General features: G+C 35.1%; 2 protein-coding genes across 2 annotated transcripts in view; both read right to left on the bottom strand.

Annotated features, from left to right (window-relative positions):
• Positions 1-13510, bottom strand: part of LOC102579745 (protein timeless homolog) — a 17206-nt gene extending 3696 nt beyond the window's left edge. Inside the window, exons 1-17 of the mRNA XM_006366580.2 lie at positions 13167-13510; positions 12729-12881; positions 12463-12622; positions 11248-11566; positions 9172-9309; positions 8858-9050; positions 8638-8765; positions 7489-7698; positions 6992-7158; positions 6203-6281; positions 3867-4529; positions 3378-3742; positions 2938-3054; positions 2754-2858; positions 2168-2410; positions 2025-2093; positions 1649-1870 (exon numbers count right to left, since the gene is read on the bottom strand). Of these exons, the coding sequence (XP_006366642.1) occupies positions 1649-1870; positions 2025-2093; positions 2168-2410; positions 2754-2858; positions 2938-3054; positions 3378-3742; positions 3867-4529; positions 6203-6281; positions 6992-7158; positions 7489-7698; positions 8638-8765; positions 8858-9050; positions 9172-9309; positions 11248-11566; positions 12463-12622; positions 12729-12881; positions 13167-13263 (3428 nt within the window). The 5' untranslated portion in view covers positions 13264-13510. The remainder of the gene's footprint in view (positions 1-1648; positions 1871-2024; positions 2094-2167; positions 2411-2753; positions 2859-2937; positions 3055-3377; positions 3743-3866; positions 4530-6202; positions 6282-6991; positions 7159-7488; positions 7699-8637; positions 8766-8857; positions 9051-9171; positions 9310-11247; positions 11567-12462; positions 12623-12728; positions 12882-13166) is intronic.
• A 906-nt stretch (positions 13511-14416) lies between these two features.
• Positions 14417-22098, bottom strand: LOC102579422 (plastidial pyruvate kinase 2). The gene is made up of 12 exons (XM_006366579.2): positions 21641-22098; positions 20848-21135; positions 18948-19113; positions 18070-18204; positions 17837-17947; positions 17637-17725; positions 16922-16984; positions 16611-16786; positions 15998-16100; positions 15748-15896; positions 15237-15345; positions 14417-14899 (listed from the first exon to the last, which is right to left on the bottom strand). The coding sequence occupies exons 1-12, from the start codon at positions 21878-21880 to the stop codon at positions 14792-14794; spliced, it is 1737 nt and encodes a 578-aa protein (XP_006366641.1). The 5' UTR covers positions 21881-22098; the 3' UTR covers positions 14417-14791.
• Positions 22099-26167: the final 4069 nt, after the last annotated feature.

The raw sequence follows: 26167 nt of genomic DNA, 5'->3' as shown, positions 1-26167 counted from the left end.
AATTATAAAAGGAAATAATATGAATTATATATGGTGAATGTTTTAGAAAGAATTTGTTTTATCAAATAAGAAAATATAAATGAAATAAGAAATAATACTATAATAATGAAGAGAGAGAAAAATACTCCTTTTTGGTGTAAAATTTGGTGCAATGGGTTGGAGTTGATTACACCAAAAATAGTGTTGACACCAAATTTGGTGTTTGAGTTGGAGATGCCCAATGTCAATACTAATATAATACATGATTCATTTATTTTACACTATTATTTATTATCCAATATAAAAATTAAACAAATAAAAAAAATATAATTATAATTAACAAAAGAAATGTACATTTAAAATATATATTTTTGGAGGGCCAAAGACTTCACCTTTTTAGAGAAAAATAATTAGTTTTATAGAAGAACATAAAAATGAAGAGAAGTTACAATATTTTTGGTGATATCATGAATTTTAAGTGAATAAAAGTTAGAAGCTTAACCCATTTGGCTAATCCATATTTTACCCATATTTTTATGGGTTGAATATGGGTATCAACCCATATTTTACCCATGTAAAAAGTCACTCACCCAACCCATTAAAATATGGGCGGGTTACCAAAATATGGGCTCATTTTGCCAGCACTAGGGTGGGAGCATAGTAATAATTGTGTTCACCGTTCATCCAAAACAGTACTCCCAGCAAGATAATGTAACTGGTTGCTATGAGTATAGTGCCTTTTAACTTCTATCTTACATGCCATTCAGTAACATCACAACCCAACTCAGGATGAGAAGGAAGCAGGAGATCAGTATCATTAGAATATCTTCTTCCACAATTTTTCAAAACTTAGTGGGTGTTTGGATTGACTTATTTTAAGTGGCTTTTGCCTTTTAAGCTCTTTTTTAATTTTGGCATTGTTTGAGAAACACAAAAAATGCTTTTAAGCAGATTTTTTTTAGGCTGAAAAAGTTTTTTTTTTAAAAAGGCAAAAGTTGGGTGTCCCCAACTTATGACTTTTTGTTTTTAACTTGGTAACTTTCCCCAACTTATGACTTTTAGCATTTAACTTATAAGTCACTTAAAAAAAGTCAATCCAAACACCCCCTTATTCTGAATCAGGAAGAATAGAGAGTGATCTGCAACGTGAATGGTATGTTTTTACTTTGCATATTCCAGATATACTAGTAGATTACATCAACAACAAATAGAGGAAACCGATTTCCACCAAAACTTTAGTTGGAAGATGGATGCAAATCCAAAAGTTTTTTAGGAAAATCTCTTCATTGTGCTGACACTAACTAAAAAGGAATTATCATGACTGATGGTTCTCAATACGGTATTTGGAGTCACTATGCAGATAAAGACAAACAGCAGAAACTAGTTTCTGAACATGTAAAAAAAAAGCATGAAGCTAGAACACATGCTGAAAAAGGAGAGGACAGGAGGTTTATTAGAACAGCAACTCCTAGCTTTGGATTTCCTACTGTGCTACCGAAGACTACTAGTGGAGAAAATCATAGTGGGAACTCAAGGGGAAAGGATATGGTCGCCCATCAGTTAACACAGTGCACTGGACTAAATTACTCTAAAGGTAAGGAAGAGCAATCCACTTGTCAAGATAATCCAAATATTTAAGCTTTGTGCGCATCAAAGAACTTAACAGTACCTTCTCATTGATAACAAAGTCTCATCATCAGAGTTGTCTGAACCTTTAGTAGAAGCATCACTTGCTTCATCCATCAATTGCAAGTTGGTTTCTAAGCTTCTCTTTTTGGGGACATACAGGCCAAGTTGCTTAAGTTTTCGTGAAATCTTAGCAGCAGATAAAGTGCCCTCAGAATCAAGTGCATTGGCAATCATGTGGCTGCACCTCTTGTGATCTTTAAACCTTTCATAGTAAAACCATATCATATTATTAGTCCATATAAGGAACGGATATATGAAAGCCAGGGTCTCACAAAAGAAGTTGTTTTCTTATATATTTATGTTTAGAAGAAATATAAGTGGAAAATCTCGAGTAAATAATGGGCAATAGAACTCACTGCTCGAACAAATCTTTGATCTTTTGCTCCTGCTCCTGACTAAATGCCTGCACTCTCTTTCTAGTGTGCCTGAGAATGACCAGCAAGAATATTTAAAATCAAGTTCATGAAACATATAACTACACTGCTTTAAACACACTTACAGATGCCTTCTCTGTGAAGTACCCTCTTCTAGTATATCTGAATTTTGAAGTCTGAGATCACTTTCTAGAACCTTTTCTTCATTCCTAGGTTTGTCAGGAGCACTAGCATTTAATGTCTTTTTCTTCCGTGGGATTTTGTATCCCAACTGTTTAAGTGCCCTGTTAACTTGGAGAGGTGAAATCTTTCCATCTGGATCAAGGGCTTCCGCAATGAGATCACAACAATTTTGACTATCTTTATACCTGGAAATCATACAAGAAAGGGATCATCATTTGTGAAAACAATAAGAGCAAATAGTAGAATTCAACGATTTACGAATTTAGATATTTTCTTGAACTTATTTTTACAACTAACATGTGTCACCCTTCAAACATGAATTATTACTCCATAGCTCCCAATTCTACAGCCTAATTTAACATATCACAAACACTTAGGAAAGAGACTCAACTACTATGGGGCAATGTAAACGTGGGAGCTAACAGGGTACACTCGAGGAGTCGAGGTATGTGCACACTTCTACTTTATCATTGGTAGGATTAAGAGGAGGGTTTCAAGCATACAAACAATGAAACTATATATATGTACCTCTCAAATAGTTGCTCAGCTTTCTGTCGTGATTCATCATTAAGAGCTTGTAGTTTTCGTCTTTTAGGTTCTCTCTGAGACTCTTGCTCAACTGACTGCTTCTGTCTGCAATAAAAAAACACAATAAAGAAGATGGCTAAACTGAGAAATCAAGAAGGTAAAAAACCAAGAATGAGGATCATACTTTTCCGAATGTTGTTTCTCATTCATTGCATAATTTTCATCATTTGAAATTGATGCTGGGCTTTCCGCTCCCTCTCCCAAACTTTGGCTACTCCTATTTGTGACCTCTGCCTTGTTTCTGCGAAAAGCATTGAATTAAAAGATTTTGTTGGAGGAAAAAAGTTGACTTGGCTGTTTCTCTTATGAATGAAAGACCTACAACTTTGCCAAATGCTATTTATCTTTTTTTAATAGGAAATGATCAAAATTTAGAAAAAGAGAACAACTTCAAAATAAAAAGTCATTTTTTTTCCCAAGTTTATCAAGTCTGTCACAAAAATAAATTCACAGTCGAAGTAATACATAATTCAACATATGAAACTCTTGTTTTCTTTGATTCAAGCACAATAGCATTTAACAATCAACAAAAGCACTCTTGTGGTATTAGTGCAAACATCCTACCTGACAGCGTCTGAAAAATCTAATGGAAAATCAGCTTCATCATCACCAAGGGCATCAGCTAGACTTCGGCGAGTCCATCCATTTGCTTCAGATGAGCCAATTTCACCAGTCATTTTAACACCAGAACTATTTTTACCATTCTTAAATTGAGATAGATCCTTTAGCATGGAATCGCAAGTGAGATAATGACACTCTCGACGTGACTTCCAAAAGAGAACCTCTATGAAAAGCAGGGGATTACTCTTCATTTTGCGCAGCATTCTCCTAACTAAGTTTGTCAAAAAGAAAACAATGCTCTCATATTCTCTGCAAGGCCTAGACTTTTGCTCCTCCAGAATGTCATAGAATATGGTGAGGAGAGATAGCTGTATATCAAGCAGAAAAAATTAAAATGAGATATGTTACAGAATCTTCACATTAATCTCATCTCAAACAGAAAGTTTGATTGCTTTTCAACAATTAAAAGCAAACAAAGTTTCAATAAACTACCTGGTATAGCATGGGAGAAAGTTCGAGATCATCGCATATTTTCTGTAATATGTGTATCACAGAATTATTTGTAATAATGGAGTTGCTTTTGTAGTACTTTAGTAACCAACAAAGATTATGAATGGTGGAGTTGTTTGCAAGAGTAGAGACCAAAGCAGATATTTTGAGATCATCTTCTGTAGTCAACACATTTTCATCACCAGAAGAATAATCCCCGCCATGATCATACTCGTCATTAACATCATCAGAAAGTTTTTGTTGCGTCTCTGGCAGAGTGTTCTGGTGTCTTCCTGACTGAGCTTCTAGAGGAACAGGTTGATTAACCTGATCTAGGATTGTTATATCTTCTTCTCCCTTTCCAACTACATGAAGATTATTTGACTTTTCACTTCCAGAGCCTGCAGCATTATTGTGAGTTGTATCAGTACTCTCAACCACCATTTGATCTTCGTTCACCGTGGTACATCCTATGTGTTCATCAACCTTATTGGAGTCTATGGCATCTTCTCCATTGTGAGCTAATCCAGTATCTCTAAATTCATGACTAGAGCCACCAACAGGTAGCCCAAAGGAGGCTGAATCTCTATTCATTTCATCATCATTTTCCTTCTTGTCATCTGTAACTGCAGTCTTCGGTCGTTTCTTCCTCAACTTTTTCGAAATCTACACAAAAATAGATCCTTTTTCGTCAATAGGTATCAGATGCTGAAGCAAAAAAAAATCCATGAAATAAACTATATTTAGCATCTATGGAACTTAAGTCAGTAATGAGATATAGATCCTGCTATGGCATATTTCTTTATGTTGAAACACCCAATAAAGAAAGAGACGGGGCAGGCCCTCATACATTAGAGTGAACTAACTCATATAGTATACCACATGACTCTCACTATAGGAACTATTACTTTATAACATGCTTAGCCCTCTTACATACACAAGACTGCAACTCCAAAATGGTTGATTAATAGACCATGGTATTTGATTTGTCAAATACATCATTATTGTATACTCATATATGTAGCGCAACCCAATTTTTATTTTTTACCTTTTAAAAAAAAATAGTGTGGAAGAGTTGGCCAGAGAAGTGCCACCCAACACCAAATGAAGCTATCTTACCTCATCACCATTATATAATTTAGTTCGAAGCAACAACCCAGATGGCACCATTTATGATATGTGGAGTGCACAGGGATGGAACTTATTCTTCAGGAGATTGCTAAATGACTGGGAGATTGATCGAGTAGCCGAACTGCTAAATAGGGTTGATGACTTCAATGGCACAATTGCTGAACCAGATACATTAAGATGGAAACACAATATTGATGGGCAATTCTCTGTTAAAAGGGTTTATAAAATGGAAGAAAGGGTACAGTATAGAGGGCAACCAAAAATATGGAGAAACTTATGGAATAGTCCATCCTCAACCAAGGTAATATGCTTTACTTGGTTGGTGGTTAAAAGAGCATGCCTGACACAAGAAGTTTTGAAGAAAAAAGGAGCCATCATAGTTTTCAGGTGCTTCTTATGCAATGAGACAAATGAGACAAACAGTCATCTATTTTGACGCTGCACTTTTACCGCACAACTTTGGTCTCTATTTATCAACATAACAAAGACAAGTTGGACTATGTCGGAGCATACTGCAGATTTGCTTAGCTGCTGGATAAAAAGAGGCAGCAAAAGTCAAAAGAAGTAGTGGAGGATCATCCCACAATGCATCTGGTGGACAGTTTGGAGAGAGAGAAATGGGAGGTGTTATGAAGATAGATCCAATTCCATCCAAAAAGTTAAATGGAATTGTATAATATCTTTCTACTTTTGGTGTAAAGAAGTAGGTTTAGAGGATATAGATCAGTTGTAGATTTATTAAGATCTCTGTAAGTATCTTCTATTCTATTTGGTTTTTTTTATCTAACACTTTTTGATGGTGTCCAGCATGTCCTTAATGCTGAGGAATCACCCCACTACAGCACTACCATATAAAGATAAAAGGATGGCATTGCTTTAGATATGGAACATGGATCAAAGTTGCTGCTATCTTGTTGTGGTTCACTTCTCCATTATATCTTTATTACAGAATTTAGATCTCGACTAAATGAGCATTCATACTATCTCTCCTCAATCCAAGCAAGGTTATTTTTTCTCTAACAAGGTTCTCCACTTCATAGAAACATCTACTTAGCAAGTATCTGCAGGCGAATATGAGCAACTGAAGTTTGATTACAAGTGACTGAATCATTCAAGATTACGAATAAAAGCCCCTAGAAATAAATATTAAATACAAAAGTAATTGCTTATTATAATTTAAAAGAACTACAAAAGTTATCAGGGAATACTCTTAATGAACCACGTGCTTGAAGGTTCTCCATCAGCTTTATAACTGTATTGATAATTTCTACCAAATCAGCAAGGTAACTGGCAATAATAGATTTAAAATATTAGTAGAAGATTATACATGCTTTAGGTTAGAAATATTTTTCTCCAAATACACACAACATTGCATTAACCTGGTAAATTGCATGCAGTCAAAAAACAACAAATAGCACAATTTTCTTTAACAAATAGCACATTTTGATTCATGCTGACATGGTTTCATGATTAGTGCATTGGAATTTAGAAGCCAACATAACAAACTTAGCTCATAGACCCTTTGTCTAGACATGGTTTATACTTTCTAAATAAAGTTTCCTGTAGCTAAGAAAATTCAAGATTAAAGCTTTTCTGACATAGACAAAGAAATTTATAGTTATCAACAAGAAAATATACTTCAAAATTGCACTATTGTGAACTGAGCCTACAAAACAGCTCCACCTGAAGGTTGGAACTGAAAGCAAGTTTTTGAGCAGATTCCAGCAAACATGCTGATAATTTTATCCATAGAGATAGCTTTACTGAGGCAGTTGAATTACATTAATACAAAATAAGAGTGCAGTGCATAACACCTATTAAGATCTTCTATAAACTAATCAACTACAAGTTGATTTTCTCCTTATTCATAATTCAATATTGGAGTCATGAGACTTGGTAGAGGCACCACATTTACTGCATTCTTACTCAACTTTTCTCCAATTTTCAGGAATAGTATAGTTCTTTTTTTTTTTTAAAATGTGTGTCAGAAGGGAGACCTTTTCGCTTGCTTATGGGTATCAAATGATTTGATCTGGTTCAAGAGAAACTGGGTCATCCCTTCTTCAGTTTGATCATAGAATAACTTGTAAAGAAGAATTCGGGATGTTCGATGCTCCTTGGAATCTTCTGGAGACTGCTTAAGCACCAATTCCAGCATAAGAAGCTGTCAACCAATATGAGTATAGTCAGAGAAGGATCCCAAAGTTTGATTCAGTCATAATACCCAACATGTTAGACCAATCCTTAAGCTGAAGCAGATATTGAAGCAAGTATCGAGCAACAGCCTTTGGGCTGGGAAATGCTGCATACTACTAAAGGTGTAACAAATCTCATTTTCTTCTGTTCTATGAATCTATCTCCTATAATATGCATGTTGTACCTACTTAGCCATGCAGAGGCATCTCAAAAGGTACATGCATCCCATTCTTTCCATCAACGCTAAACACTAAACTAAAACAAGAGGAAAGACCCGAACTTTGAGAAAAGTGATCACCATAGTTTTAATAAGAGATCCTGCCACATAGAGAAACTTGCAGTCATTTGTCTCCTTCAAGGTCTCGAGCGAAAAACGCCATCTCGAAAGAACCAACTGGAACATTGATATATTTAAGGACTCAGCAATAGGACCACATATACATCCTCTGAACAGTGTGCTGCCAGCTCTAGAATCCATCGGTTCTTGGGCATCAACTTCTTCGTGGGTCTGATTAAGAGTCAAGAGAAGATTGAGATATGGGATCACAAAGACAAAACAAGGTAAATGGAAACTACTTAATGAAATTCCAACAAAAGAGAAAAGCACAGAATTATGCAAAAAAAGAATTTTCCAAGAGCCTGTATCATTTATTATTACATCTTGGTACTTCTCTTTTTAGTGCCTCAACTCTAATGATCAGACACCAGAAATAAGTGATTTAGATTAGATCCTCAATGTTCTGAGTATGACAAATTTTAGTTCTCCATATTCTAGATAGCTTCAGATTCGTGCATAGATCAGTAATACCAATATCATCTAGAAATGATGATCATGAATCATGAAGCTTGGTACAAATGAAAGAGGGGTCTATAAATGTTGTTTAACTGGTAAATGTGTACCCATTCTCTGAATAGCTAACATTCAGTTGTTGACTAGTCAGTCAAACTTCCCAATGCAAGAGTTTGACAGCATAATGTTTTTACTAATTTAAACTTTACACTGATTACTGATTAGATGAATTAATAAAAGTCACTAACTAATCAAATCTGATCATGACGTAAATGGACTCAGGATCTACTTTATAAATGTCTGAATTCATTGTAACCGCTACATAATAATGCATATCCCGCGCCTAAATTAGCTCTGTTAGATGGATATTCAATGTCCAGTAACACTAGTGTTTCCTCACTTGTTGGCTTGTTGGAAGCTCTATGCAACAGCTGTATTAACAGTCAGGCATGACTGGAGATTATAGAAAGCAGATCAAATGTTTCAAAGGATAAATATTCCTGTTAGTAAATAACGCCCAACTTCATTATATCTATCAGTTTATAGAAACTGAAGTTACTAATAAGAGACGGTAAAAGGAACAGTATTGTGCATGTTTACAGATAATTCAGATACACACAAACCATATAACACCATTTGCGTAAAACTTTGCTTTACCTGATTCAAAAACTTGTTGTACTGAAAAGAAGTAACAAACTGAGCAACCTGAAAGAAAATAACAATATCGCAACTCTGAATAGCATGATGTTCTTTTTCAATGTCATCACGAACGGACTGCATCAGGACTGTAATGAGTTAAATTAGAATGGAAAAATAAGTAGTGACATAAGAAGCGAATGAAGTGAAAGCAGATGCATCATTTAACCACATATCTTACCGTTGTATCCCCCTCCTAGGAACTGGTTAATAAAATCATAAAGCAAATTTAGAATCTTATTGTTAGTTGCTGGTACTCTTCCTTGGTCCCACACAGTCCTTTTTGCCGGACCTCGGTGCTTCGTGTGAGCTATCATCAGGGGATCATTAGAAACAGAACAAGGATTTCCCTTGATTAAAGTTTTAGAACCATCCTGTTAAATAAACAAGTTAACATTAGTACTAGTACAAACTATCGGTTCTTTATAGTACCATTATTATACCATCAGTTCTAATGTGTAAAATCCCATTTCTTTATTCAAGAGGATAAATTACCAGGGAAAACCGTGTAAAAGTTCCGCTGAACTGAGTATAGCAACCCAGGTTTCGTTGTCTGATAACTTTTCTCTTTTGACGTTCTTCCTCCATTATATCTTTGAGGGAGTTAATTGAAATATCATTATCTTCATCTACCTGATGAACAAAATCCATTGATGAATCAGAAACCACTGAGGGGGACCAGCTGCCATGAAAAAGCTTCTTCACCATATGAACTAGTCTAACTCAGAAAGTGTCACAAATGCATGCAGAAAAACATACTTGCTCTACTTGATGACGCCTTCCTCCAAAACTTCATAACGTTAAGGCAATTGCTAACAAAGGAGGAATTTTCTTACTGCACGGCTGATCTTTGGGATGCACAAAAACTTTTTAGTCCTCATGATTAAAGGAAGACAGGCAAATGAGCATAAAACTCACAAGGCAAAGCAATAATTCCTTCATATGCTTCCTGAAAAGTTATTGAGTCGGTCTCTTCACCTTACTCATGCACAGGGGCAATTCTGTTTAAAACTTTAATACAATTGACAACACATTAAGAGATCTTTCATCTTCTATTGGTACAACTACGCCCAAATCCCAACCTAGTCAGTCTTGGCTACATGATTCTGACTAATTAATTATTCCGTTTAATTTCATGTCTTAGTTTGATTCGACACGAAATTTAAGAATATAAATTAGACTTTTGAATTTTCTGGTCTGAACTAAAGGTGTGCATTAACCAAATATACATTTTGAGTCTTGTGGTCTTAAAGATGCCATCTCATTCTTATAATGATGTATCATTAAGGGTAAAATAGGAATGTTGGAATTAAAATCCTAAATATAGAAAGAGAAATCTTTCTGAAAAGGACTTAAACGAAAGTAAGACACATAAATTAAAAAAAAGGGAGCATGTAGCTCTATTTAAACCCATAGCAATCCAATATTTGGATTCTCTGGCATTTTAGGTTCTCCACATTTTCTACTAAAATAGAAATCTCTAACAAGACAAAGACTTATAATACGATTTGATTACTTCACCAAAAAAAAAATTGTATCATTTATTGGATCACTTTCTTCCATTGTACGCTAATTTGTGCGGAGTCTGCATGAATTCCTAGAGATTGTAGGTCTTTTAAGACAATCCTTCTACGTTATTTTAGGTTAAGCCATCCTGTTTTAACACATTTTATCACTGTGATTTCACACATGAATTAGTGTGTCTAGAGGTTGACATAGAACAAGACGAGACTATCTTAATTCTTAAGCAACCTTTTCTCATTTAATCCACAATGTGTGCTACTTGCACTTTCTGCCGAAAGTGAATATTTCTGATCTAGTCTAAAATTGTATGTTCACATATCTTCACATTCGCATTCCCTTGATATTCATTTTGATACATAACATTGTCAACCTAAGAACCATTCTATAAGGACTTGTTTTTTAACTCATTTCTCTCCTTTGAATTGATGATATAGTTATTTTGGTCAAATGAGAGACAATATACCTTGATATTCTTGATCATTCTTTGATTCAAAGTATCAATCGATCTCAATTAAAAAAGTAAATAGCATTTTAAAGAACTAGATTTTTGAAAGGTTTCCTCTTATATATCACTCCAGCAGAACTTTCCCATTTCAACCATCCTACTCTGATTCTATACGTAACATCTTTATCTATCAAACCATTCTCCTAAAACTTCAAAAAGATATTAAGATTTATGTACAAAAAAATCTTAAGTGAGTGCTCCATTCTATCTTCTCTGAGTACTAAATTGAAAAATATCTCGATCTTTAAATGTACATACCAGTTTTATTGGATGTCAAACACAAACAATGGACAATGAATTGATATTCAATTTTTACCAAGGAAATTAAGTGTTGTCAACCAAAGTTGCTAACCTATCCCAGCTTGCATATAGCATTCTGGTCATAACAAGATCAGCCCAGTGTACTAGTGTTTTCTCTAATCAAAATTATAATTTCATCCAGAAATGACAAAAGAGAGAAAAAGAAGGAAACAAAACAAAAAGAGAAAACACTAGAAAAAATTGGACTCAATTTGTGGCCACGATATTGCAAAAAGACTAACCTTTGGATCCTTGAAATGTGCTTTAGCAATCAACTCTGGAAGCTGACCCATAAATATATAATAGAACGTCTCCAACAAGAGCAAATTATCATGACGAAGATAGCTACAAGAGCCACCAACTTGTTGTGAAAGAACTAAGATGACTTCCATTACGTTCTCTTGAAACAAGAGCTCCAGAAACCTGTCTCTGAGAAATATAAATTCTATCATAGAACCACCAGATTTCTGCTGGGTTGATATGTCTTGGATAGCCAAAACATTACGAAATAAAGTAAGCACCAGCTGCACCATTTTCCAATCATCTTCTGTGAATGCCTCGCTGTTGACATGGTGAGATAAGTTTGTACCCAGAATAACTTGTATGAATCCATGATGAAGCAGTAGTCTATCTTATGTAAGCTTAACATTCTTAGAGTTAAGTACAGAGAAGACAACAAAGGACTATGACATGTCAGTGTGAGTGATAAATAGCCTCTATAACAGAATGTTAATGAAACTCCGGAAAGAAAATATAAATAGTATTTCTTCAAAGTTAACCTAATAAAAATATGTGGTAAAGGCAATATGAGTATTGGTACTTTGGCAAGGATCTTTACAAATGCACTCCAAACTTGAAAAAGGTTAAACTTATCATACTGGATATATGTACGTATCTGATACCCTAGTTGAGTCTGCATCCATGTAAAGCAGTGCCTATTTTGTAAAGTGGAGAATGACACAAATATGTCACAACTTCAAAATGATTCAGCTAAAGAATAGGACTGGGTTACAAGATTGGATTAGCTTGTTGCATGTGTTAATTTTAGAGTATGATAACTATTCAAAACAGTAACCTCTAATTTTCTGTGGCTAATGCACTTGCCAATTTGACCATTATGTCACTTGCCTTCACGGAAATAAATCCATAGGTTTTAGAAAAACAATCCTGCTAAGCAGATAACGGTGAAATTTTCAATAGACATATTCTTAATTTCTATCTCCAGAAACCATTTCTCAAAGCTATTAAAACATGAATGTCCTATACCTAATACTACATGGGTCAGACCAACTTTTTACATCACTCTAAGGAACACATTCTAGCAGCCAAACATGATCCCAGTTACCAATTTGACATGTGTATGTACAACAACATATCCAATGTAATCCAACAAGTGGAGTCTGGGGAAGGTAGGATATACAAACAAAAATATGAAGTCATAAGATGATTGCAATTACCAAGCCAAATTTTCCAATGGGCTTTCCAAGAGAGACATTATCACTGGCACAGCTTCACTAAAGGTAATTGATGATTTTATTCCCCAGAGAAGCTCTATCTGTTGCGGTATGTCATTTGATGTAGGCTCAATAGGCATCGTTAGAAACACCATAACTTTTACTGTACAATAAGACAGAGAGCAAAGGCACACATAATTAATATAAACAATAAATTTCATGTTTCCTGATATAAAATGAATGGAAAATGGATAAAATAAGACAGATACCTGCATTCAACAGCAGATTTCGATCATCTTGACAATATTCAATAATGGGAATCAAATCTTTGCCCACGATATTCCATTTACATACTTGCTTGAAAACTTCTCTTGTTTGAGGGTCATCTCGCCTTAGAAACCTCAACAAATCCTTCAAATTATCTGCCAATGAACCAGGATTACTAAAAATCAAATTAAACAAAACCATCGAGACAGCTCAAATTTGACATCAAGTTACAAACTTAACACCCCCTACACTAACAGAAACTAATACGAAGCTAGAAACAGAAATCAGCTTAAAGATGAAAACTTTTCATCAATCAATCAAATCACTCTTCTCGGCCCAATTCAGTCCAATAATTAGAAAAAAAATAAAGGAATTGAACGAACAAACAGCCATTTGGCTTGAACTAAAGGTAATTTCTAACTGTTTTAGTAACGACAAACCTAGGCAGTAATTTCCTTTGGTATAGCCGATTCGATTTCCATCATCGTCCTCCTCAATGATCCCAAGGCCAGCGCATATTATTGACAACCCTTCCATTGATTATGAAGTGTTTGAAGTAATTTCTTTCTGTATTCGAGTACAATTGGGTATCAAATGGGATCTGGGGTGAGCTTGTATGGTAGTTTTGGAAGAAATTTTTGGATCTTTTTTACGAACTGATGAGTAAGTGTTAGGGTTTAGATGGCGCCAAACGGGTATCTGAAATTATTTCCCGCGCTTTGGAAATGATAAGGTGTTACAAGGACCACCGAAGAAGTCGAGTACCCGTGATGTGGCAGACTATCATTTTTTCTTAACATGGAGAAAACCTTTTTTCTCTTTTATTTTTTGTTGTTTTAGGAGTATTTTTTTGTTTCTGATGGCAAAGGGGAAAATGCTCTAAATTTAAAATAAATCCTTGTTTTAGGAAATAAACTCAACAAAACTTATTATTTCTCTTTCATATATTCTTTTTTAAAAGGGAGCTTTCAGATTTTAAAAATCGTGAAGTTTGAAAGAAAAAAAAGTACTATGACAATTTGTTTTCAAATTTTCTTGAATAAGGGTCTATCAAAAATATTTTTTTATTTTCCAAGATAGGAGTAAAATATGTGTATACTCACCCTCCACAAAGTTCATTTGTGGAACTACACTAGTATGCTTTGTGGTTGTTATTTGTTTTCAAGTTGAAAATGATGTTTAGAAACTGGAGTTGTGTTTAGACATGAATACAATTTGGAATTGTTTTGAGATTTTGTGAGTGATTTGAGTGAAAATAGTTTTTTTTGAGTTCTTTGAATTTCATAAATTTTAACAATTCTATATCTGAAATAATTTGCAGGTGTTATTTTAAAAATTCCTTTGGTCATCGCAAGGTCAGGAGTTGACAGGAGTACGATGAAAATGAATTTTCAAATGATTAGATTATAAAATTTCATATTTAAAAATTGGTGATTTACTAGTGAAGTATGAAACTGATAGAACCGTAGAAGTTAAAGAATCTTAAAGAAGCAATGCAAGTAAGTCAATGAAAGATTAGAGAAGCTGGGAGTTGCTACTGTTAAAAAATAATTTCTTGAGCATAAATGCGATTGTGGTAGACTGATATACTAGGTGGAAACTTTTAGTACTATACCTCCTCCCTTTCTACTTTAAGGTCGTAGTTTAATTTGTACATAATTTTTTAACAAAAAACTTATAACTTATATGCTTAGTATAAGACTTTGATATTAAACCTTACAAAATAAATATAGTACTCAACATAGATTCTTCTTCATTACATTTGTTACGGAAGAACAACGATTCACTCCAATAATCTTCTCATACAACAACCACATTCAAGTGCCGGCTTCATTGATTTGATGTCCAAGAGAAGAACATAATATGGTGTCCTAGGCCAAAACATACAGAAGCACGAAGCAGATAACAATAAATATAACACCCTAGCAATCCTGCAAGAAAAACTCTCGGTAACACTGCCGACTGAGATCTATTCCTATTTGATGGCTGAAGCGTCAATACTAATAATAACTCCCAACTACAAAGGAGTGGATCTTCTTAAGCTGGTTCCAAGTTTCTCATCTGTCTAAACTTTCCTGACCTGGATATTGTGAGTGGATTGGAGCCGCCAGATTGGCTGGCTGCCACTCTGAACAAGAGCTACTTGCTCCCCTTCCTTAACCATCCCTTGCTTCTGTAGATTGATAAAGGGTAAAGATTATAAGAGGAACACAACTGTCGTCTAAAATTATTGTAATAAAACACTGGCAACATAAACATTTAGGAGAATATCATGGAAGAAGAGAGGAGTATAACTAGTTAATGGAATTTGATTGTCTGAATTATCATATCAAGATTTCACTTTTAGTTATAAAGGGCAGATAATAGCAGGCTATACGTCATATGACAAATCATTCGTTCATCTATGACCATGAAATGAGCAATTTCAAGCATTCGTTATTAGCATTCCTCAATGCATATACTGTCTATTAAGCAATAACTGTAAATGATATGATGAAGGTAAATCTCACCTGCAATAAGGACAATGCACTAGTGAAAGTCTCCTCTGCGCAATCTAAGAACTCCATATATATTGGGCATACGCCTTGGTACGAAGCCAGTCTCTGTTGAACTTTCTTACTGCAGCCCAAACATAAATAAATGATTAAAATTCACCTACTTGATAGAAATCATTCACAAGGTTCTTCCCAGATTTCCCTCAAAACATAAACATACCCAAAGGCAGCAACTAAGAAATCTCAAGTTGCTTATAAAAAAGGAACTTTTTATCATCAAGAGAACACTATCTACGTTTCCCTAGGTGTCTTTAAAATGCATTTAACACATTCATCTTCTACATATCAATTACTGATAATAAGGTGTAACCAATAGTGTGTGTGGTGTGTTCATTCAACTGTAAAAGTAATAACAGCGCCAGGACAATAAATGGTTCACTGTAATGGTATTAATGAAACCAGTTCAGCTGAAGAATTTGTCTTCAAACATTGACATCAAAGTTAGACCAATAGAGTAAATACTCACTCATTTGTAAAAGCAAATATAGTGCCAGAAGGACGATAATGGCTCAATAAGATTGCCATGAAACCAGTTCTAGTGAAGACAACAATTGAGGTTCCAAGAGTGTTGGACATCATGGTTGCATGAAAAGCGAACATCTCGCTCATATGGTTCTGCAAAACATAGAAAGTTATGGCAAGTATTAGCTCCTTCAGACAATTTATTTCAAGAAAAAGATGAGGTAAATATGTAATCTACAGATGAGACTAAAAACCTTGAAGGCTTGGCCTAGATTTGCAGGGGTTTCACCACCAACAATAGTAGCCTCAGTCCGTAGTGACACGGTATGCATAACTTTGACAGCTTTCAAGGGAAACCTGTAACCAAATGAATCCAAATTGTGAGAGATGCGGATAGGTTATAAGCTATGTTGCTCGGACTCTTCAAAAATGCCAACGGGTGCGTGTCGGATTCGCCAAAAGTAGTGTATTTTGAAGAATCCGAGACGGGTGCGGCATCAATAGTGAAGAGTCAGCGCAACTAAGGTTATAAGACAACTTATTGTAAGAAAATCTTCACTTCTGAACTTTGGTGCCCCAAAGCTATTAGATTCATAAAATAGGATACCAGCAGAAACACTTATCACTCAAGAAGAACCTAGACGCAGTTCATTGGTTCCAAAACCAAGATCTCCCAAAAAGTGACCCTAAGCTATGTTACATGGATCTCTCATTCGCATGAATTACTCGTGTCGAACAGGAGTGGCATGGGAGTGGGTACTGCAGGAAAACTTACTACACAGTACACACTTCAACACAAACCAAAATTCTATGTAAGGCCCTAAGTTTAAAGAGATAATACTAAAAGCGCCTTGAGTAGTAACTTACTTTCCGTGAGCTGTTTCTCCAGAAAGCATAACAGCATCAGCACCCTCTCTAACAGCAATCGCAATATCTGATACTTCTGCTCGAGTTGGGGTGGGATGGACAATCATGCTTTCCAGCATGTTGGTGGCAACGATGACAGCTTTTCCCATACTTCGGCAAATATTGATGATTTCTTCCTGCATATCAAGATATTTCCATCAAAGGAGAAATAGAAAATACATGGTCAAGATCTCTTATGAAATGGTAAGAAATTGCATCCAGTTTTGCATCCTTGCAGTAAAATCTACAACTACAGTATTGTCGACCTTTACCTGCAACAAAGGAACCTCCTCGATAGGCAGCTCTGCCCCAAGATCTCCTCTTGCAACCATCGCCTGAGTAGAACAGTTAAAAACCATTAATTTGGGTTATTAGATGTCTGTCAAGGAAAAAGATAGAAAACTCAAGCTACGATCCAGGACAAACATGCAAGTAGTAAGTCCACAAAAAGTGATAAAGGTTTCCATAGGAGTAGGAACTCCACTAAAGTCTAGGAAATGGTAAAACACATTTCGATATAGTCTCTTGTGGCTGTGAGCAAAACATAGGTGGGATGAGTGTTGCTGCAGGTAAACATCAAGCATAAGTATGAGACTGAAGTACCCTTTGCATAGAGCCTGATTTGAGAAGAATAGATATAGAAGATATAGCCGATTGATTGATTGATCTTGTGGGCTTTAACTCTTAAAATCCTCTAATCTTTAATAGAGAGAAAAGGAAGAATAAGCTCTTAATTATTTAAGTACAATCTGTGATTTCCAAATGTTGTTTAAACAGTGTATGCCAATTCAGCAATCAAGAAGAAAGAACATACTACCAGCAATATATTTGATCTGCCAGACACTGAATCTTTACTAAACAATACAACAACATACCCAGTGTAGTCCCACAAGTGTGGCATGGGGAGGGTAGAGTGTACGCAGACCTTACCCCTACCTCGTAGAGATAGAGAGGCTGAACCAGTAAAATAAAGGCCTAGAGAAATACCCCATCTGATGCAGTAATTATTGAATGCAAATTCGGGATGGAGTCTGCACTCTCAATTTTCACAATAACATGAATATCTGCACCACAACCTGTCATATAAAAAAGAAAATGGCTAGTCAAAAAGTGTTGAAACAAAACAGGATAAGCACTCATTAGCACTTTCAGTGCTCACTAAAAGGAAATGGACCCAGTGGAATTACTCTTCAAATAATTCTTCAGTTCATGGACCACTGCTGCATCTTTGACGAAGGAAACAGCATAAAAGTCAATGTTATTGTCTACTCCGAACTTGATATCATCCCAGTCCTTTTCTGTTGCACAATGTGGATTACTGTATCAGCAAGGCAAGCATTCTTCTGACAGAGTGACTGTCTCATGCTTTCACATGCAGATAAGACCTGAATTTATAGGAAAAAAAAGGAAGTAGTCTGACCAGTAATAGAGGGAAGTGTGGCACTTTTGCCTCGAACATTTAGATGTCTCCTCGACTTAAGCTCCCCTCCATCAATAACTTCACACTTCACAGATTCTTCTGTCTTGGATTTTACCTGTAAAGACATCATGCCACCTATAGCAGGAAAAAGAAATTACATTTAGCTGAACTCTGCAAAAGTTTCAGGTATATCTACCAAGAAAAATACACACAAGCGGAACAACAAAGTATTACTTTAGGCATGACTGTTATATGGTATCTTACCTTCCCCTCAAAGTACTATCACCCACCAATAAAGCTCAAAATGTGGTGTCTAACTTGTAGTATTTAGGTCTCTCAATGGTTTAATGTTTTTGAGCATGTCAGTACAGACACTTATACAAGATGTCTATTGCATGTGCAAGAGGGAGATGGGCCATGACACTAGCAATGAGATAAAGTTCATTACTTCACATAATAATGTCACAGCAAAGAATTCTCCAAGGGCAGTCACCGGCTAGGCCTCATATCGCCATATGCTGACTCAATCTCTGGACCTTTAAGGCAATATTTGATTATAGAGAGGCTTTGATTTACTATTTAGTTAATGTTTGGTCTTATGAAACACAATTTGTGTCCCTCACGCCCTGCACCCCTCTGATTCATGGAGATGTACCAAGCATAAGATATCGCAATCCAAGTGGTGAGAATAAGAATGAAATGGCAACAACATAACCTGCAGGGGAATTTTTTCCCTACTGACAGGTCTACGATATTTCATGCCGAGTCAAAAAGAGGAAGTTCAAGAAGTCAATTTCAATGCCTTCCAATGACAAATCGATATAAGATGTTATCAGACAAAACTAGTTAAAGGACAGAAAAGAAACCACTTAACGTACCATCAACGAGAAGCATGTCTCCTACTTCAACATCATTTACAAAGTCATCATAGTTGACACTGACACAGTCAGCTGTGCCAACCCCTCTCTGAATTGTGAAAGTGAATTCCTGTCCAGGTTTCAACATGATTGGCTGGGGCAAGTCACCACTTCTAACCTCAGGACCCTGTTAGCACCAAAACAACAAAGCAATAAGAGGCTAAAAATTAAACTTGACCAAAAAGAAGGATCACATCCAGCTAAATAATTATCAGGTGATAATGAGAGGAGGAAGTTATCATTGATGATACATATCACGTAAGAGCAATTTCACTAATAAGCAACGAACAAACAATTGATTAACAGTGATACAGGAATTATCTGAAGTTGTATATGAGTTGAAGCCTGAAAGGGAACAATATTTTCTTTCTTCTGGTCCCAACTTGAAAGCAATAAGAGGCTACAAAATGAGAACTGACCAGAAAGAAAGATCACATCTAGCTAAATAGTAATCAGGTGATAATGAGAGGTGAAAGTTATCTTTGATAATACATATTACATGAGAGCAATTTCACTAATTTGCAATGATCAAACAATTAATTAACAGTGACATAGTAATTATCTGAAGTTGTATATAAGTTGAAGGGGACAATGTTTGCTTTCTTCCTAGTCCTAAGTTGAAAGGGATGAATACAGTAAAACTGGAGGTGCTCAAAATAAACTGGAAAACCAAATAGGACCAAAGAATGAATTAAACTAACAAAAAAATGTAGTTTGATCCGGTATAGTTTGGTTTTAAATTTAAAAAAAGGAAAAGATAATTCATAGTTTGATTTGGTTTTTAATGTAAGGTAAAAATGAGAGCCTAAACCAAATCAACCGATAACATATATACCGCATGCGTGTGAATGTTGTAAAATTATGAGGCAATATTTTACCCTTCTCATTCTTATGCAGTTTTCAACTACTTTTACTAAATGAATATCACTTCTTCATGATACTTTAGAGTTAAATATGCAGGGTTAAACTGGATAGCTGGCCCCTCTTTAATTCAACATGGCTCCTGTAAATGACCCTTGAGACATGTAGGAAGGATGCAACTATCTTTTTCTCCCAGTGTATATTTGGCATTTAAATCTAAGGTGAGTTTTAGCAGAGCTGTCATTTTTGTTAAAGATTCAATTGATCCTAACTGCAGCCTTCACTGTTGTTTCTTTCTTATGCACGAGACAAGCAGAGATGTGAAATATTTCTTCTCAGACTGAAGTCTTTTGGAGCCCTTTATTTCCCGTCATAGTTGTGGATGTGGTTAGCTTCAGAAATGATAGCTTTGATTTTAAACATTCAATGCAGGAAAAGTAAACTGGTTCGTAGAATTTCATGTGACAGGAACAAACGCAAAATCATCAAAGAAAAAGAGTACCTAAATACACTGTACCCAACAAAGATGATTTATGCTTATTGATTTGGTTTATAGACTTGGCACACAGACATAGTTGGGTCCATGAAAAAAACAATTCAAAATGAATCATGAACAACCCCAACTGGTAAAAAATGCTACACTCCAATTACTGTTATTTAACAGCTTTGTAGAAGAAAACATAATACACAAAATAGTTCGATAAAAAAATAAACTAATTCTCATTTTAACAAATTGCCCATTTCAACCTAGCTTCCAAGTTCAATCAATCTAGATTTTCTAACCAATGTAGTGACTGTCATTCACACAAATCCCCGTGTTGTTTAATAGGAATAAAGTCAATTCAATTTTGAACAAATACCTCAATTGTGGTCATAGATCAACTCTTTGGCTACATGATGTTAAAATCAAATCTGGTGGATAACTGTTTACTTTATAAAAAACAATTTCCTCTTTGCTACCACCAAACTAGTGCCCACATAAAAATGAAGAAAATTTTACCTTGGTGTCAAGCATGATGGCGATGACATTGTCCTTAGACTGTGCATTATACTCCTTAACCAAATCAATGACTTTCTGGTGGGATGCATGGTCTCCATGAGACATATTCATCCGAGCAACATTCATTCCAGCTTCAGCTAGCTTCCATATCATTTCTCTTGTGTTAGTAGAGGGACCAATTGTGCATACTATCTTGGTCTTACGTCTTACTGTAGGTTTTGACCACATGCCCACTGAAGTGTCACCAAGTTGCTGAATTGCCTGAAGATACTTCTCTTGCTCCTCACTCTGTAACATTAACAACCACTATCAATAAGCCTTCATTTGGATATAGAGTCAAAAAAAATCCATAAATGTGAATTTATAACACTCACTCTACTTCAATTTATTTATCTTACATTCCTTTTTAGTCCATTTCAAAAAAATGTACATTTATTTTTTTCGCAACTCTTTAATTCTAACTTTCCACATGTTATGTTTAAATCTGAACGACATTTTGATGCATTCTACATATCTTTAGTTTATGACACAAAATTCAAAAAATTTCATACGTTTTTTAAATCCATGCCAAGTCAAAACTCAAAACCATACAAACAAATTGAAAAGAGTAGTAATATTTTACAAATTCACATAGCTCAAACAAAGGCTCGTTTTTGAAGTGGCAGTTCACAAATAGAGTTGAGATTGGCTACAACTTACATTTCTAGATGTACAGAAGCACAGTAAGCATAGCAGGACTCAGAAAGGATAAATACAAAATAAATAATTTGCAGGAAACAGAAAAGTGAAGGACCTTTGGGACATCTTCAGGAGAAACGGGGAGAACTTGAGGCTCGGCACGCGTAGATCTCCTAGCAATGATCTGCGGCATATTAACACGAATAGCTCTACAACTATTGCTCCGTTCATTTCTTCCTAGCACTTTTGAGGCAAAGCTTGGAGTCTTAAGCTTCTCAACTTGACTCTGCAGAGATCCATGGCTAGGGCTGGAGAATGAAGATTGAATCGAACGAGTAGCCACCACTTGAGCCATTTTCCGGAAATGGACGGAGAATTATAGAGCGAGAAAAATGTGTGAGGAAATGAGGAGCGAGAGAGTAATAAAAAGCGAAAGCTGAGAGTGTTGGGACTTTGAAGTAATCGCAGCTATGGTTGGCGGAGATGACAAAGAGAGAGGGGCCTTGCCTCGTGAATATCGAAGCTGGAGGGTTGTTCAACTGTGTTACGGTACTGTTGGGTTTTAGGAAAGAAATAAACAAAACTTTAAGGGGTCGTTTGGTAGAGTGTATTAGAAATATAATGCATGCATTAGGTGTGTGTATTAGTAATACCTTGTTTGGTACACTTTTTTATGTCATGTATAACTAATGCAAGCATTAGTTATACACTATATTGTGTATTAAGTTGTGTATTACTAATACCAAGAAATTCTAGGTATTAGTAATACATAGCACTTTAACACTTGCATTATATTATATAATTACAAAAGTACCCTCAAAGCCTTTTAAAAAATCATTTTCCATAGTACTTGCTTCAGAAACCTTTCATCTCTCTGTACTTTGTCAATGGAAATTCAAGAGTAGGTTTCTTCTTCCTTTTGCTCAATCGAACATTGTTTGCTCATCTTTACAAGGTTAGTACTCTTATCTTTCATTAAAATCTATATTTTTCAACATCTCTTTCACAATTTAAGATGAAGTTTAGGTTTAGCTTATTTTTTTAATATGCTTTGAGCTCATCTACTCCACTCTTTATATGGTCGAAAATTAGGAATTTATGCACATAGATACTTATTTAAAAGCTTTATATGTATTCATTCTTATTTTTATGGCAAATATAGGTGTTATTATGGATCTTCAACCATTATCAGGTATTGAATATATTATTCTTGTGGAGATATTGTTTCAGCAAGTTCTTGTTCTCCTTATTTGTCTTTTCATGGCTAGTCATGGTCATTCTCTAAGAAGACGATGTCGAAACAGACGTGAGGTTAGGTATCGTATGAGTGTTCGAGTTCCGAAAATCATTTCTCACTTACACTATATCATAAATGATAATGGTAGTGTATGTATCGATAAGTTAAGAATGGATAGAAATGCCTTTCACACTTTAGTTCTCTTAACTAAGGATATTGGAGGTTTGACCGATAGTAAAAGTATGTCAAGCAGCGAAAAATTAGCAATGTTTTTAAATATCTTGGCTCACCATGAGAAAAATAGATCAATCAAGGTTGATTATATTAGATCGGGATGGAGCGTAAGTCAGGCTTTCAATGAATGCTTGAGTGCTATTCTCAAACTAACTCCATTGCTACTTGTTAATCCTAAACCAGTACTTGAGGATGAGATTGAAGATCGATGGAAATGGTTTGAGGTAGGTGAAATTGTCGTTTATCATCTTTTAACTTGTATACAAAATATGCAGTTTTAACAGTTTTAGAAAAATATTATATATTTTGAGATAACACTATAATTTATCTTAAAGGGTTGTTTAGGTGCACTAGACGGTACTTACGTTTAGGTTTAGCTTATTTTTTTAATATGCTTTGAGCTCATCTACTCCACTCTTTATATGGTCGAAAAATTAGGAATTTATGCACATAGATACTTATTTAAAAGCTTTATATGTATTCATTCTTATTTTTATGGCAAATATAGGTGTTATTATGGTATCTTCAAACCATTATCAGGTATTGAATATATTATTCTTGTGGAGATATTGTTTCAGCAAGTTCTTGTTCTCCTTATTTGTCTTTTCATGGCTAGTCATGGTCATTCTCTAAGAAGACGATGTCGAAACAGACGTGAGGTTAGGTATCGTATGAGTGTTCGAGTTCCGAAAATCATTTCTCACTTACACTATATCATAATGATAATGGTAGTGTATGTATCGATAAGTTAAGAATGGATAGAAATGCCTTTCACACTTTAGTTCTCTTAACTAAAGGATATTGGAGGTTTGACCGATAGTAAAAGTATGTCAAGCAGCGAAAAATTAGCAATGTTTTTAAATATCTTGGCTCACCATGAGAAAAATAGATCAATCAAGGTTGATTATATTAGATCGGGATGGAGCGTAAGTCAGGCTTTCAATGAATGCTTGAGTGCTATTCTCAAACTAACTCCATTGCTACTTGTTAATCCTAAACCAATACTTGAGGATGAGATTGAAGATCGATGGAAATGGTTTGAGGTAGGTGAAATTGTCATTTATCATCTTTTAACTTGTATACAAAATATGTAGTTTTAGAAAAATATTATATATTTTGAGATAACACTATAATTTATCTTAAAGGGTTGTTTAGGTGCACTAGACGGTACTTACATTCCCATTAGAGTTCCAATCCAACACAAACCCAAAGATAATAGAACAAGAAAAGGAGAGATAGCAACTAATGTTTTGGGAGTTTGTGATAGAAATCTCAATTTTACTTATGTGTTACCTGGATGGGAAGGTTCAGCTGCCGATGGTCGTGTATTACGAGATGATATAGTACGAAGGAATGGTTTGAAAATTAATGAGGGTAGGCCTTATATATGCTTTCAAGTTATATCATAGAAAGAATGGTACTAGTAACTAAATTATATCTTTATATTATAGGTAACTATTACTTGTGTGATGGAGGATATACGAATGGAAAAGGATTTCTTTCACCTTATCGAGGTTATAGATATTGGTTAAAGGATTGGCGAGGCGATAATCCATCGCCTCGATGTAAAGAAGAGCTTTTCAACATGAGGCATGCTAGAGCTCGTAATGTAATTGAAAGGGCATTTGGTTTGTTGAAAGGACGTTGGGGAATTCTTAGAAGTTCTTCATGGTACTCGGTTAAGGTTCATAACAGGATCATTAGTGCTTGCTGCTTGATTCATAATTTCATTCGTAGAGAGATGGAAGTGGATCCCTTAGACATTGATATAGAAGAACAAATGGAGTATCAACACGAGAATATTGATGTTGTTGAATCGTCGGAGGAGTGGACCACTTGGAGGGATGAGCTGGCTCAATCAATGTGGAATGCAAGATTTAACAATTGACATATTGCTACTTGTTAGCTATAGAACCTTTTTGGACTTCATTTGCTCTTTAGAACTGGCCTAGTATAAATTGTTTAACTGCCAGAAACTTCTGTTTTTTTGTGACCTTAATTGCACACCCTTATGTACTCTTCACATTTCTTTTGTTGTATGCTTTAGTTTATAGTGAATCTTATGATATTTGGTTCTTCCTGATTTTTCTGATAATCTGTCGAATAAAAGTTCTTACAGGCGAAATGAATAGTCAAACATCATCAAATAAGAAATCAAAAAAATCAAGCAACACAACACCTTCAACACGAAGGACATGGATTCCAGAAGAAGAACAAACTCTTTTAGACGGGCTTAAAGAGTTGTGTGCTAATGGTTGGAGAGGTGATAATGGAACCTTTAGACCAGGACACTTGATGGAGTTAGAACGTTATATACACAAATATCATCCTACAAGTGGATTGAAAGGTGAACCACACATCAAAAATAAAATGAGATATTGGAAAAGATGCTATGGAAGTATAGCTTTGTTGAAGACTCGAAGTGGTTTGGGATTTCAATATAGTGATGGAACTATAATAGTTGACGATCCAAAACATTGGATTGACTTTATAAAGGTAATTAATATATTTTTGTTATTTCATATGGTACTTTCCTTATTAGTTACTTTAATTATTCATAGTTGATGTGCCTTTAAACTAGTGATCAAGTAAATTGTTATCATCACATATACAGTAGCATCTAGCCTCTCTTTAGATCCTTTTACAGTTAATTAATATCATATTGTTCTGATCATTGATTGGTTGATCCTCTTTTGTTTTTTTCTGTGTTTGGGAAGGGAGTTACGAGCTCTCTCTTCTCGCCACCTCCTTTCTAAATTTAAGAAAAAGGAGTAAATGATTCTGCCAGTAGCAGCTGGAACATTGCATCAGTGGGACAATTAATATGGTAGATTGTAATGAATAAGGAAACAAAACCATATTTCCCACTTGCAAAAGCTAAAGAGAAAAAAGCAAACTGCCCAGTCCTTATCTGTGATAATAAATAAGAATCAATCTAAAGCTTCTTTTAACTAATTTTTTTTAGTAATATACGTATCCACTTTTTTCTACTTTTCTTCTCATCCTTCCCTTTCCTTTTTCGATACTCTATAGTTATATATATTCGTTAAATGTCAGTCAGGAATTTCATCATCGAATAGAAGATGTGCTACTCAGGGATTCCTGATTGGATTAACGAAAGAGAACGATATGTTCATATTGCAAGGGAACAGGTTCCTCTACAGGCAACTG

Source organism: Solanum tuberosum, unplaced genomic scaffold, assembly GCF_000226075.1.
Source record: "Solanum tuberosum cultivar DM 1-3 516 R44 unplaced genomic scaffold, SolTub_3.0 scf00657, whole genome shotgun sequence".
Taxonomy (NCBI): domain Eukaryota; kingdom Viridiplantae; phylum Streptophyta; class Magnoliopsida; order Solanales; family Solanaceae; genus Solanum; species Solanum tuberosum.
The sequence above is the reverse complement of the archived record's forward strand: the minus strand, read 5'-3'. Positions and strand labels throughout refer to the sequence as shown.